The sequence below is a fragment of the Pan troglodytes genome, chromosome 1 (assembly GCF_028858775.2).
Source record: "Pan troglodytes isolate AG18354 chromosome 1, NHGRI_mPanTro3-v2.0_pri, whole genome shotgun sequence".
Taxonomy (NCBI): domain Eukaryota; kingdom Metazoa; phylum Chordata; class Mammalia; order Primates; family Hominidae; genus Pan; species Pan troglodytes.
The window spans coordinates 156747411-156763157 of NC_072398.2; the positions used below are offsets into that span (position 1 = coordinate 156747411).

At 38.1% G+C, this 15747-nt stretch overlaps 1 protein-coding gene across 8 annotated transcripts in view; it reads right to left on the bottom strand.

Moving 5' to 3' along the window:
• The window catches only part of TNNI3K (TNNI3 interacting kinase), a 304916-nt gene that overhangs the window by 282920 nt on the left and 6249 nt on the right, over positions 1 to 15747 (bottom strand). For 7 of the 8 annotated variants that reach the window (NM_001204797.2, XM_009459335.5, XM_016922083.4 and 4 more), the window contains exons 3-4: positions 7819 to 7904; positions 6591 to 6688 (exon numbers count right to left, since the gene is read on the bottom strand). In NM_001204797.2, the coding sequence (NP_001191726.2) occupies positions 6591 to 6688; positions 7819 to 7904 (184 nt within the window). Of the gene's footprint in view, positions 1 to 4812; positions 4896 to 6590; positions 6689 to 7818; positions 7905 to 15747 lie in introns of those variants that run through there. The other variant, XM_054659350.2, reaches the window with a different exon arrangement.

Below are 15747 nucleotides of genomic sequence, written 5' to 3' on the forward strand. Positions count from 1 at the left end.
AAAAAAAAAAAAAAGAGGTAAGCCAAGAGGCTAAGTTCAAACTGAAATAGCTTCAGCCTAACAAAAAATCAAATCAAGACTGATTTGATTGAAATGTATCCACCAGAAGTGTAACTACCCGCCAAAAATGAAACAAAAACAAACATAAAAAAAACTCAACATTCTTTAAAGGAAGATGACATGATAAAGATTTCCTATAACACATAATACATAATTTCTAGCTTTCAATAAAAAGTTAATTGATATATGAAGAAACAGAAAAATGTGCTCTGTAGTCAACATGAAATAGAAACAAATACTGAGCTAATCTAGATGTTGAAAACAGCAGATTGGACATTTAAAGTAGTCACAAATAATAGGTTCAAAACCTTGAAAGAAAATATGGAAAAATGAAATAACAGATGTGTCATCATAGCAGAGAAATTGAAATTATATCTTAATTAATCTTAATAAATAAAAATCCTAGAATGGAAAAATAAACAACCAAAATGAATAATTCACTGGTGGATTGTTATCAGATGGGAGATGGCAGAGAAGTGGTTTGTGAACTTGAATTCAAATAAGTAGAAATAATCTAATTTGGAGAACAGAAAGAAAGAAGGAAGAAAAAAAGCAGACTCAGTGATATGTGGAAAATTATCAAACAATCTAACATATGTATTTGAAAAACTAATGGCCAAATTTCTGAATTTGATGAAACCATAAATTTACAGATATAAAAACTCAGTGAATCTCAAAGAGCTTTAAATATAGAAAACCATATGTAGGATTATTATAATCAAACTTCCGAAAAGCATATTTTCTCTCTTATTAATTTCTTTAAAAGATATAAATGTGTAACACAAAATTCTAATAATATATTTAGGTTCTTATCATGTATAGATGCAATGTATATGGCAACAATGGCACAAAGAATGAAGATAAAATGAAACTATACTACTGGAAGGTTCTTATATTTTAAGTGAAGTAGATCAACATTTGCAGGGAGTGGACTATGAAATGTTGAGAATCTATAACTGTATGGTAATCACTACAGTCATAAGTTTAAAAATAATGCAAAAACCTTTTACTCTTCAAATGACACTGTTATGAAAATGAAAAGGCAAGTCAGAGACTCAGAGAAATTTTTGCAAAAGTATATTCAAGAAAAGAATTGTATTAGAATAGATAAAGTTCCCTCACAATTCAAGAAAATAATAAACAAAATTACAAATGGCAAAAAGATTTAACACACTACATTAAAAAATAAAGGATGCCTAATAAGCACATAAAAACCTATTCAACCTCTTTAGTCTTCAGGGAAATGCAAATTAAAATTATAATGAAATACTAAAATTCATCCAATAGAATAGCCAAAAAAAAAAAAAAAAAGACTGACCACACCAAGTGCCGGAAAGGATGTGAAAAAACTACAGCTCTCATACCTTGCTGATGGGAATGTAGGAAGGAATTGCTAGTTTGTTAAAAAGTTTGGTAGTTTCTCATAAAATTAAGCATATACTTATTATGTGACTCAGCAATTCCACTTTTAGGTATTTCCCAGGAGAAATAAAAACATATGTTCAAACAAATACCTGTATGTGAGTGTTCAAAACAGCTTTGTTTATAATGGTCAAAATCTGGGAAAATGTCCATCAGCAGGTAAATGGTAAATTGTGGTATATCCATATAAGGGAATACAATTCTACAAGAAAAGCATTAATTACAGAATATACAACATGGGTGAATCCCAATAGCCTTATGATAAGTGCAAGAAACCATATAGAAAAGAAAACATACTGGATGTAATAAATTTATTTAAAATTCTAGAAAAGAGAAAACTATAGTGACAGAAAACACTTGTTTCCAGAGACCAGGTGAGAAGGAGACTGACTGCAAAATGGCATGAGGGAACTTTTTGGTATAGTAGAAATGTCCTATAACATGACTGTGATGATGGTTACATGATTACATACATTTTCAAAAGCTAACAATTGTAGACTTAAAATTGATAATTGTATTTGGTATACATTAAACCTCAATAAAACTAAACCCTGTGAAAAACTCAACAAACTAAAACAAAAAAAGATGTATGAGGATTAATCATTCATGTGGTATTAAATAGCTAAATATCTGCTTCACTTTTATTAATGAAAGCAGAGATTACTCTATTGATTAGAAAATATACAGTCATGATGTCAGAGGCGTTCGAACCAGAGTGAACAACTCCATTTTGAGTAAGGGCTAGGAAAATAGGAAAATGAGGCTGAGACTTACGGGGTTACATTCTCAGAAAGTTAGGCATTTTTAACCTCTAGATGTTTACAGTTAAAGAACAAGTTAATAATGTTTACTGAACAGACCCAGACTTGGGAGTGTCCAGATATCCTGATATCTGTAGAACAAAGGCATTCCTAATTTTGCTTTAAAGATAATAATATCGATTCTTGCAAAATATAGCAATTAAGAAAATTAATATGTTATCACAAACCCTTGCAGCAGAACACATCTCCCCATGTATACGAGCATTGTACCTAGGGTGGATGCGCTCCTCCTCTTACTTTCAGGAACATCCTACTCTGTCTATGGAGTAGCTGTCCTTTCACCACTTTACTTTCATAATAAACTTGCTTTTACTTTGCACTGTGGACTCGCCCTGAATTCTTTCTTGCGCGAGATCCAAGAACCCTCTCCTGGGGCCTGGATCGGGACCCCTTTCCTCTAACAATGAGTCAGGCCCAGCATGCCAGGGTGTATAATTGAAAGAGCTATTTGATGTAGTGAACAAAAGGATGGGAGAGTTACATTATTCATTTTGTGAGTGTTATGAACAAAATAAAATTCGATTGCAATACCAAAAAAATTCAAAGAAATATGTATAAATAACTGGTATGCATGAAAAATATTAAGATAAAAAAATACAAGGATCGGGTGAGAAATTCTTTCAGAGTAAGGGAGATTACAGAAATAAAAAAACTGAAAATGCATGATTGTGGATTGAATCCTATCCTGGACAAGAAAAAAATAATCTATAAATGACACAATTGGGACAATTGATAAAACTTGAATTTGAACTATAGATTATCATATCTTATCAATGTTAATATCATCTCAATGTTCTTTTTAATTTTATAATTGCATTGGAGTTATGTAAGTGAATTTTCTTGTTCTTAGGAAATGAAGACTGAAGTGGCAACAGGGCATGTTTTATACAATTTACTGTCAAATGGTTCTAAAAAAACAATAATGGAAATGGGACAAAATGCAAACAGTTAATGAACCTGGATAAGCAGTTTGTTGTACTATTCTTGCAATTGTTTTTGTAAGTTTGAAATAATATTAAAATTAAAAAGTTATTAATACTATATGGGGGAAGGGAACTGGAGCCCAAAATGAATTATATACTTACTGGAGTAGTTCTGTCAAGGGATAATTAGAAGTAGGTTTAATGCATTTAATGGTTACTAGGTTTAATGCCTGGTAGTGTGAACAACTGAGAGGTGACAGCGTGCTGGCAGCTCTCGCAGCCCTCGCTCGCTCTTGGTGCCTTCTCGGCCTTGGCGCCCACTCTGGCCACACTTGAGGAGCCCTTCAGCCCGCTGCTGCACTGTGGGAGCCCCTTCCTGGGATGGCCGAGGCTGGAGCTGGCTCCCTCAGCCTGCGGGGAGGTGTGGAGGGAGAGGCACGGGCAGGAACTGGGGCCGCACCGCGGGGCTTGCGGCCCAGCTAGAGTTCTGGGTGGGCGTGGGCGTGGGCTTGGCGGGGCCCACACTCCGAGCGGCTGGCCAGTCCTGCCGGCTCCGGGCAGTGAGGGGATTAGCACCCGGGCCAGCAGCTGCGGAGGGTGCTCCGGGTCCCCCAGCCGTGCCGGCCCACTGGCGCTGTGCTAGATTTCTCACCAGGCCATAGCTGCCTCCCCGTGAGGCAGGGCTCAGGACCTGCAGCCCGCCATGCCTGAGCTTCCCCCCCACCCCCTGCCATGGGCTCTTGCATGGCCCAGCTTCCCCGAAGCGTGCTGCCCCCTGCTCTGCAGTGCCCCGTCCCATCAACTGCCCAAGGGCTGAGGAGTGCAGGCACATGGCGTGGGACTGGCAGGCAGCTCCACCTGCGGCCCCTGTGCGGGATCCACTGGGTGAAGCCAGCTGGGCTCCTGAGTCTAGTGGGGACTTGGAGAAACTTTGTGTCTAGCTGAGGGATTGTAAATATGCCAATCAGCACTCTGTATCTAGCTCAACGTTTGTAAACACACCATCAGCACCCTGTGTCTAGCTCAGGGTTTGTGGATGCACCAATCAGCACTCTGTATCTAGCTAATCTAGTGGGGATGTGGAGAACTTTTGTGTCTAGCTCAGAGATTGTAAATGCACCAATCAGCACCCTGTCAAAATGGACCAATCAGCTCTCTGTAAAATGGACCAGTCAGCAGGATGTGGGTGGGGGCCAGATAAGAGAATAAAAGCAGGCTGCCTGAACAAGCAGTGGCAACCCACTCGGGTGCCTCTCCACACTTTGGAAGTTTTGTTGTTCGGCTCTTTGCAATAAATCTTGCTACTGCTCACTCTTTGGGTCCACACTGCCTTTATGAGCTGTAACACTCACCGTGAAGGTCTGCAGCTTCACTCCTGAAGCCAGCGAGACCACAAACCAACAGGGAGGAATAAACAACTCCAGACGTGCCGCCTTAAGAGCTGTAACACTCACTGCGAGGGTCTGCAGCTTCACTCTGTAGCCAGTGAGACCACGAACCCACCAGAAAGAAGAAACTCCAAACACATCCAAACATCAGAAGGAACAAACTCTGGACATGCCGCCTTTAAGAACTGTAATACTCACCGCGAGGGTCCCTGGCTTCATTCTTGAAGTGAGTGAGACCAAGAATCCACCAATTCTGGACACACAACTACTTTATATTATTTTTGTGTTTAAAATGAAATAGTAACTTTAATTTGTTTTTCACTTTTGTTAAGAAATTTGCAAAATAACTATGCATTTTCTTATGGCCTTTTAATATTTTTGCCTGCTTTGTTTCCCAAGAATCTAAATTTTCATTTAAACTTGCTATGAAAAAGTTATAGTTTATGCACCCTTCTCTAAAATAGAAAAAAACATAAAAATAGAGCAAAGAAAACTCTAAAAGTGGAAATTTAGTTATTATAAACAGAGGTTGAAGAAATATATTCTCTAAATATTGCAGGACTAAATGATTCAGAACCCATTTATGTGCCAGTGTCATGCTAAATCTTTGCAAAATGAACTAATACAGAAAAAATCTCCCAGACGGTGAGGTTCAGAATTCATGGTTTCATACAGTGCCATGACTATCCATCACTACCTTCCTGTTCCTTGGAGCTCTTCTACTTTCACCTCCTGCCTTTCAGAAGAAAAGTCAACATCAGATGCTGTTTTCTACACTGGAAACTCAGAATGTTTCATAGTTTAGCAGGATAATTAACAGGTACTAAAGACAATTTAGCACTTAACTGAGGCTTTCTCCCAGAAGGAATTAGAAGAATTGACTAGGCATTGACTGGGCATGAAAAGAGATGAAACTTTAGAGTATTTGCGCTATGAATTACAGGAATTTGTGATGCTAGATCATGGGAAAATAAGGTCCTCTTCCCTCCCAATGACAAACTCTCTAGCAGTTGGGGGAGGGAGATAGTGCAGGGGGTTCCTAATACAAGCAAAAAGTTGTCCCTCCTCCCACACGTGCACACACAAAACTGAAATAAAATTCTGTCACAGACTCGCATGAAAATGAGAAAGAACAAAATACGCAATATACAAATGAGATTCTGGGAGTAATGAGCCAACTGTACCTGACTTTAATCACTATTCTAATATTGTCCAGGTATCTACTTTAGTCTTTAATTGCATTTTCTGTAAAGTAAATCCTAATATGCAGTTATTTTAATGACTAAAATACATTAAACTTAGTATGATATTTAGCTCATAATAAATACAAAGTAGAAATTGTTATTATAATTATAAAATGATCAATGCATAATATAATTTGTATGTTTTATAAATTTATATTTATGAAAATCTCAAGGTTCAATTCCAACACTAAGTATCCCAGTTTGTCCAATCCACTATTATATTTATTATTCTATCAGGTGCTGAGATTAGGTTGGAGCCAGGGGCTAATATAAGAAAATAAACAGCTAAAGCAAAAAGGTTTTTTAAGAAAAATTTGCAGTAAAGAAATACAGCTTCAGTGTGCTTCTTTTGTCTTTAAATACAACCTCATCTCTCTCTGCACAGAGGCATCATGGTGTTCTGATGAGGAGCTTTGGCAACAGAACTAGACTGCCTTGTCTTAAATCCTGGCTAACCCCTGGCTAACCATGTAACCTTGAGGATAATAATCATATTCACTCATGGGGTTCTTGTGAGAATTAAATGAGTTAAATACAGAAAGCATTAAAAAGAGTATGTGTCTAGTATGCAGCAGGTATCTGCTCAATAAAGAGAAAGAAGTCCTTTAGTAATGTAACGCCTCTGGTCACTGAAAATTTTCCATGATTACTAATTTGAAAAAAAAAAAAAGCCTAAAGATACACACTATCCTTAGTTCCAATGCAGTGTTTATGGGAATTAAAGTGTCCTACCTTGTAAACTGCTAAATGCAAGGCTGTAAATCCATTTCTTGTCAGTCGAGATGGGCGGAGCCCTTTCAACATAAGAGTTCGAATATGTGATTTCTTGCCTTAAAGAGAAAAATGAAAAAAGGCTAAATCGTTGTGGGGATGGGGTGAGTTTGAGACTCTTTTTAACCTAATGATAAATGCCATACAGCTGTATAAAAATGTCAAGCTGCTGTTCTGCAGGCCATTTGTAAAGTTTTCTATTAATTGACAACCTTACTTACTAGGGGATATTTCTTTTCCATTTATAAAACTTTATTCAAATGCTGTGTATTTTGACTCTTTGTCTTAGAGTTTTTATTTAGTACCCTCATCATCAGATGGTTTTGAAACATAAACACATAAGAGAATTCACCATAATAAACTATTAGTGAAAAAGCTTAAATTAAAAAATCTAATGGTAGAGGATTTATCTGAACATTATTAACAGTAGATCTTATTTAGATCAAAGAAATATGAAGGATATAACCAAGGTTGGGAAGGCACGTTTGAAGTTGAGAGAACAATCTGTTAAGCAGAGTCTGTTTGGTTTGTTTGGGAGAAATGGTTAAGGAATATGGTTAGAGTTGACACTTACACATTTCTGTTCCATTTTAAGAAGTTAAGCTCAATGAATTTAGTTTGGATTAACAAAATAAATATTAATGGTTCATTCATTAATTCAATAACTTTACTGAGTGGCTATTACAGGCCAGGCACCATTCAAAGTACTTGAGATACATTGATAAACAAAACAAACTAAAGTGTAAGCCAAATTAAACTCTTAATCTTCACTTCGATCAATCTTCACTTTTAGATCTTATCTTTGGCATTTGTCACTTTTCCACATACTCTTGTTGAATATTGTGAAGCAACTGCTTGATGATATTTTGGGGAATCTTTAAGTGCTTCTGAATTTAAGTTAATCCCTGACTGGCATGCCCAATATTGAAAAGTGCTTTTTGATTTCCAAGCAAACTGAGGGACTTGGTTTCCGGTAGCAACACAATGAAGCTTATATTTAAAGCTAAATCAATTGGAATATTCTGCCTGATAGTTACTGCCTAAACTGAGATTATCAAGGTTGGAAAAGGCAAAGCAGAAGGGAAAATTGAGTATGAATAGAATTCTTTTGCAGACTATTAAGCAGCTCAAGTCACTGATGATATACACATATAACCAGTTTAAGAAGTACTAAGTTTCAAGTACTCACCTCCACAAATGCAACATAAATGAAGTAGAGACAGCCCATTTTCAGTGCGGTAATTTAAATTGACTTTACTGAAGGCTTCATCAGAGCTGGAAAAAACATGTTACAGATGATCACAAAATTCATCTTTTAGCATATTGTCTTGCATTTGAAAATTATAAATGCAAATCCTGTTACTATCAATTCAGAAATGTATTTTTTCTAAGATTATTTTGCACTTACAGAAAGAATCTTGAACCCTCTATATGAAGAATTAAAATTGAGAGGAAATTCTGTAGTTTTACATTGTAATGATGTCACCAGAAATAACACTATGATTCCAATAGTTGCTCCAGAATCACTGACAGCTACTAGATGTCACAATAGCGAATTTAGTGGCACTTTTTAAAGACAAGTAAAACCAAGGTCAGACATCATCTAGGAACCTGAGAGTCACTGTTAGTAGGGAATACTTACATAATACATATATAAAATTGATTATTATGTAAATCAGGAAATCAGAAATCAGAAAATTGTTGTCAAATATAAAAGGCCAAGAAAAGTCAAATATGGCATGAAATTATAGGGGCCAAGAAAGACCTTCCCCTTTGCCTCTCTGAAGGTTTGCTGAAATCAACTGACAAAAGGGACATTAATAGAAGAAAAGGCATAAAATATATTTGATCATAGTTTTAAAAGGCACAAGAGATACAAGACATAAGAGCCTTCAGAATGAAGACTCAAAGATACAGGAATAACTCTGTAAGTTCTAGTTTCTATGACTTGCCTTGAGGGGAGAGGGATTCTAGTCTCTATGGCTACCCTCTGGGGAAAATGAGGGGCCAGAGACAAGAGGACAGGAGAAGGTCAGAGAGAAAGTTTGGCTTCTAAGGCTGCTTGTAAGGCCTTCATTTTGAGGTGTCATTTTCTAAGCCTCAACAAAAATGATGCTAAAATTATCCCAAGAGTTATACTTCAAAAAGAAAGTTGTATATTCACAGTGAAGTTGGCAATGGTAACAACAGTGCAATAATCATTTTTTGATTGCATATCACATGCCAGATACTGTAGTAAGCGCTTAATCTTACTTATTCCTCACCACAGTGAGAGGTGACAACGTGCTAGCAGCCCTCACTCGCTCTCGGCACCTCCTCAGGCCACGGTGCCAACTCTGGCTGCACTTGAGGAGCCCTTCAGCCTGCCACTGCACTGTGGGAGCCCCTCTCTGGACTGGCCGAGGCCAGAGCTGGCTCCCTCTGCTTGTGGGGAGGTGTGGAGGGAGTGGAGTGGGCAGGAACTGGGGCTGTGTGCAGTGCTCGCAGGCCAGCATGAGTTCTGGGTGGGCGTGGGCTTAGTGGGTCCTACACTCTGCGCCGCAGGCTGGTGCCGCCGGCCCCAGGCAGTGAGAGGCTTAGCACCTGGGCCAGCAGCTGCAGAGGGTGCACCAGGTCCCCCAGCACTGCCAGCCCACCCGCGCTGCACTTGAATTCTTGCCAGGCCTCAGCTGCCTCCCCATGGGGCAGGGCTCAGGACCTGCAGCCCGCCATGCCCAAGGCCCCTCCACCCCCCTACCCCTGTGGGCTCCCAGGCAACCTGAGCCACCCCGACGGGCACCACCCTGTGCTCCACGGTGCCCAGTCCCATCCACTGCCCAAGGGCTGAGGAGTGCAGGCACGCAGCGTGGGACTGGCAGGCGGCTCCGCCTGCAGCCCCTGCGTGGGATCTACTAGGCAAAGTCAGCTGGGCTCCTGAGTTGGGTGGGGACTTGGAGAACTTTTATGTCTAGCTGGAGGATTGTAAATGCACCAATCAGCACTCTGTGTCTGGCTTGGGGTTTGTGGATGCACCAATCAGCACTCTGTATCTAGCTAATCTGGTGGGGACTTGGAGAACTTTTAGGTCTAGCTAGAGGATTGTAAATGCACCAATCAGCACTCTGTGTCTAGCTCAGGGATTGTAAATGCACCAATCAGTACCCTGTCAAAACGGACCAATCAGCTCTCTGTAAAACGGACCAATCAGCAGGATGTGGGTGGGGCCAAATAAGGGAATAAAAGCAGGCTGCCCCAGCCAGCATGGCAACTTGCTTGTGTCCCCTTTCATACCGTGGGAGCTTTGTTCTTTCGCTTTTTGCAATAAATCTTGCTGCTTCTCACTCTTTGGGTCCGCACTGCCTTTATGAGCTGTAACACTCATCATGAAGGCCTGCAGCTTCACTCCTGAAGCCAGCAAGACCACAAACCCACTGGGAGGAATGAACAACTCCGGACGGGAGGAACAAACAACTCCAGATGCGCCGCGGTAAGAGCTGTAATACTCACTGCGAAGGTCGGCGGCTTCACTCCTGAAGCCAGCAGACCACAAACCCACCAGAAGGAAGAAACTCGGAACACGTCCAAACATCAGAAGGAACAAACCCCGGACACACCATCTTTAAGAACTGAACACTCACTGCGAGGGTCCGCGGCTTCATTCTTGAAGTCAGTGAGACCAAGAACCCACCAATTCCGGACACAACAGCACAAAGTCATGCATATTGTCACATATATTATTTTACTCATTTTATAATTGAAGAAATTGAAGCTTAAATAGGTTAAATAACTTGCCCAAGTTGGAAAAAAAGAACAAACTACTTAAAAGGCAGAGTCATGATAGAATTTGAATCCTGGTATAACTATAAGAATGAGGCTTTCAAGGGTTACCACACTGATGAAATGATTTTTTCCACTTTGAAAACAGCAAAACATAACAGGTATTGCTATACAATATTGGACATACATATTGAAAAACTGCATTTTCTCAGGTGTTTATTGCTACAGAAGAGCTCCAAAGCTTTTTCTTCTTTCAGTATTTGCCATTAAGTTCATTATGATTAGCTCAGAAGAATGTGCATCCTTCCCTGTTTTGCTTAGGCTGCTGGTTACATAGTTTTTCTTAGGATCACAAGGCCTCTCTCTCCTCCCCCAGTCCAATACTTTGTGTTTTTTTTTCTTGTGGTTTTATAGTGTGTTTCATTTGCTGGACAATAGAAAGACCAGGGAAGAAAAGCCGAAGCAGCTCAGAGCTGAATCATTGTCCATCAACATTCTCAGTTTCCAGTCACAGTTTTCATTCCCTTTTTATTTATGGACACTGATTTCCTACAAACTTTAAGAGAAAAATCCAATCTACCTAGCTTGAAAGGTAGAGTTCAGCTCCGCTGAATACCTCTACTATTTGAAGTCATAACCACAAAGAAGACCTCTGTGACCTGTGATTGCATTTCCAAGTGTGTTCCAAGTACCTAGTTTACTTTCTTCCAAGACATCCATAATGTATTTGGCTTTGAGGGTTTAAAAGCCAGGCTGGGCCAAAGACCACACATTTCTAAGAATCATGTTATTTTGTGAAGTTACTGCCATACCATAAATAGCTCTATCATTTATAAGTAGGCTCATTTTATTATAAGTAGACATTTCAAACAGTGGCATTTTCATCAGAAATGATTTTGATTGCAGTATTTTTTTGAGCTGAGGGAAATTGCTGATAGAAGTGAGTTAAATTCTTAACTATCTTCATGAAATTCTGAACCCCCTTCTTATATTATTAACATTTATAAACACTGGAGTTTATTGTACTTCCACAAAAGGCTTTCCAAAGCAAGTTGAGGTGTGTTTCCCAGTATTAGTAAGCATGTCTATGTGTTTTGCTGCAGGGGAACACAGAAAGCAAGAAGGGTAGGAGGGTAAAAAAAGTTTGGGAATACTGCATTCCCATGGCTGTGAAAATAAGCCACAAGGCTTGCCATTTCTAATTAAAGCATTTCACTGAGGTTCTTCAATGACCCTGGATTTAGAGCCTTTCTCTTTTTAGCAGTACCCTGGAGAATAGCACTTTTTCTTTTTCTATTTTAAAATTCCAATAGCTTTTGATGTTCTTAACTGGATGCCTTGATGATAATGTTCTGAATTTATAGTACCTTTCAAGTGTAAGTACTTTACAAGTGATATGAAACTTTGGCTCACTCACCAAAGACTATGCTATCTCTCTAAAGCTGCTAGAGATTTAAATAGGCAGGAGGCAGCTTGAAATTGACCTGTGAAGCCAAGGATATGATCTCATTTCTACTGAAAAATGTCCTGGGAGCACCATGGACCTCAAGAGGTCGAGAATTTTAGCTTTACATTCCTTTTGAAAGGCTACCTGTGGCTCTCAAGGGCCCTCCTGGGGCAATGGTCTTTGTTCAGACAAAGACAAGGATTTCATTAATAGAATCACTCCACTTCTCACCAGGGACTATATCAGAGTACCCTACCAGAGTTTAGACCTTTATCTGTGAAATCTGACCCAGTCAGAGTACAAGAGAACTTTGCTTCAGGCAGAAGTTGTAATACATTGGGATTATATTCTTTTTTCCAATATCTTATCAGATGCTACTTCCCCCCACCTTTCTTTTTGGAAGGATTTTCCTGAATTTCTCTGTAGATATTATGTGAGATGTTGTGTGTGAGTGAAATGAGTTTACTTTCAGATGTCTGTTTTCTATGTATACATAATTTTTATTCATCAAGGTGCTCTGAAAAGTTTAAATTATACATAGAACACAGAACTGCACATGAGATTCTCTTATTTAAACTTGATCTCTCAAACTTTTAATATTACTACATTTTCAACAGTGGAGAGACTCAAAGAATGAAAAATGCAAAGGAGGGTAAAAAGTTAAAGTTGAGATGAAAATCACTTTATTTGAGAGGGTAAACTCAATTGCTTTCTTATTCTGTGATCTAAATTTGATGATCCATTCAATAAGTCTGGCACAACACCTACTAAACACCTACTATACACCTCACTTCTGCTCTTAAGGCTCACTTCAGGTTGTTTTCAAGAGTCTCCTTGATATAAACTACTCACTAAATCCCGGATCCTTTGAATGCATCAGTCCTGGAAATACACATACTAGATAAAATCCTGAAATTGACTGCTGTGTTCGTCCTGATATCTAATACTCTGATCAGCTTTGCAAAACAAATGAACATGGAATAAACAGAAAATACAAGATGCCAGGGTCCATTGCTTTATTTTTAAAAAAGAAAGGCACTAGATGAATGTTTATTATTTACATAAATAAAATTGAAAGCAAAATTAATGACTCTTTATTCAACAATTGTTCCTCAGCTAACTGAATCTTGAACTAGACTTTACCATCTATAAGTGACTCAGTATAGAGTCCTAAAGAGTTCCTTGCTTTAAACTGAGCCGCTGCTTGTTGCTTTTGTTCTCCTCTTGAATTATATCCTCCTTGAACTCATGCAGCTTCTCTTAATGTCAACAAAATGAATCAACAGAGAATAGACTCCTATAATATTTGGCAGTCAAGTGTGATTTTTAATAGTACAATTTTTAGCTCAACTTTAATAACTGGAATGTACATTTTTAAAATGAGAGTTACTTTGGGGGCTATATTTGAATCCTAATTCTCACTTCCCATTAACTTCTAGTCAAACGTTTCTGTTTTGAAACATGTAATTAAAATATTCAAGATATTTAAGCAATCATTCCTAGGAGAGAAATTCCATTTTCTCTTCTTTTGCCTCTTCTAAAGTAACTGTGTATGTCAAATTCACTGCCAATTGAGCATCACTTATGTATTCTAATACCCTAAGCTCAATTTATTTTTTAATTTCCCCTTACATTTTTCATCACCTGCCATGCCACACTGTAACTTAACATATCCTAATGAGTTCATAGTGCATGCTGGGGCATGAATGAAGTTCCTAATTAAAATAAAGCCACTATTATGAATATATTTCTAATAGTAAATGCTGTTCTTAATCATTAAAAATGATAGTTCTGTACCCAAAGGTTACTTTCTTTCTTGTAGCATAATGAATTCTTTTCCTAGCCTTTACCTTTTACCTAGAAAAGTGTGCAATTTTGTGATCCAATTAAACTTCTTTTTCATGACCTCATCCTTTCAAGAAGATATCTAACATGACCACAAGTGGGAACTTATTAAAATGTAACATTTGAACAGTTGGCCAAAAAGTAACACACTGCTCTCCAAGGTATTCAGACAGGTAGATACATTTTAAAGCTAATTCATTGGTTAAAACGTAGGGGAAAGCCAAGAATGTAGAAAGAAGGTAAGGATTTTTTATGGGTTGTCTAGTTTCCCAAATTGATCATTTAAGTTTCAAATGGCTAGTTGCAACTTCTTGCCTATTCATTGCAGATTCTTCCCTGCCCCATGCCCTCCAAACAATAGAAGCAGACTATATCAATAAGATCTGTTTCTAATATATATCTCCAAGAAATATCCAGAAATATATTTGTTTGATATCTTGCAAATAAAATCTGCAAACTAATACTGTGAAGTATATTCATTTATTCAGCCATTCATACAATAAACAATTAGAGTGACAGATATGATAAAATTGGCATAATTATTGTTATCTTATAAGATTGTTGTGAAGTGTAAATAAGTTAGAGCTTGTAAAGCTTTTATAAATATTAACTGCTATAATAGTTATTTCTATTAAGGCATTGATATTATTTTTACTGTTTTTGTATTGTTTTGCTCTTCAAAACAGGGATAGGAAAGAAGGAATCATGGAGGTACAGGATGGAAAAGAAGAAGAGATGAAGGGTAAGGGGGAGAGAAAATGATAGAAAGATAGCAAGCTACAGATGGAGAAGGAGAGGGAGAACAATAGGGAGAGATAGAGAGAGAGAGGCAGAGAGAGATTGAGGTCAAGTTGCTTCTCAATGATTTCACAAGATATTCCTGTAAAATTATGGTTCTTAACTAGTTTTACCTGGACAAACAAGAAAAGAATTAGAGAAATAGACTGCCTTAGGGCATTATGAATTCTTTGTTTCCTTTTGGATTTGAGGTTTTTGTTGTTGTTGTTGACGATTCTTATTTTTTGTTTTGTCGCTAATTGGCAAAACACACTACCAAACATGCCAAATGATATTTTCATTCTATGTTAATTATAAGATGACATTTCCCCTTCAATATCCTACTTAGTAGTTTGACAGAAAGGGTCTACTCCTCTTAAATAAGATCAGCTTGAAAAGTTTCCAGTGCTATTCATCTTATAATAGCCAAATTTCATAGTTGGCTATAGTGCAATAATTTTAGAAGATATTTTGTTTTAAGGATGAGTATAGTGGAATGCAACAGGCCTCAGATGAACTTTTCATAGAGAAAAGGTACAAAAAGGTGTATCTCAGAAAACATTTTTTTATTTACTCTATACATTGTGACTATTTAATGGAACAGAGCATTCTTTTGACCACTTTTTTGTACATAATTAAACCTAGTCAATTTTAAAGCGAGGCACTGTAATTACTGACCAAGATGTATCTACTCAATGCCAAAAAAGTTGTTTTGGATTATGTTGATGTCATAGTGTTTAAAAATTACAACTTTTCTGGGTCAGGCGCGGTGGCTCATGCTTGTAATCCCAGCACTTTGGGAGGCCAAGGTGGGCAGATCACGAGGTCAGGAGATCGAGACCATCCTGGCTAACACAGTGAAACCCCGTCTCTACTAAAAATACAAAAAATTAGCCAGGTGTGGTGGTGGGTGCCTGTAGTCCCAGCTACTTGGGAGGCTGAGGCAGGAGAATGGCGTGAATCCAGGAGGCGGAGCTTGCAGTGAGCCTAGATCGCGCCACTGCACTCCAGCCTGGGCGACAGAGCGAGACTCCGTCTGAAAAAAAAAAAAAAGGAAAAGAACTTCATGTCTAAAACACCAAAAGCAATGGCAACAAAAGCCAAAATTGACAAATGGGATCTAATTAAACTAAAGAGCTTCTGCACAGCAAAACAAACTACCATCAGAGTGAACAGACAACCTACAGAATGGGAGAAAATTTTTGCAATCTACTCATCTGACAAAGGGCTAATATCTAGAATCTACAATGAACTCAAACAATTTTACAAGAAAAAAACAACCCCATCAACAAG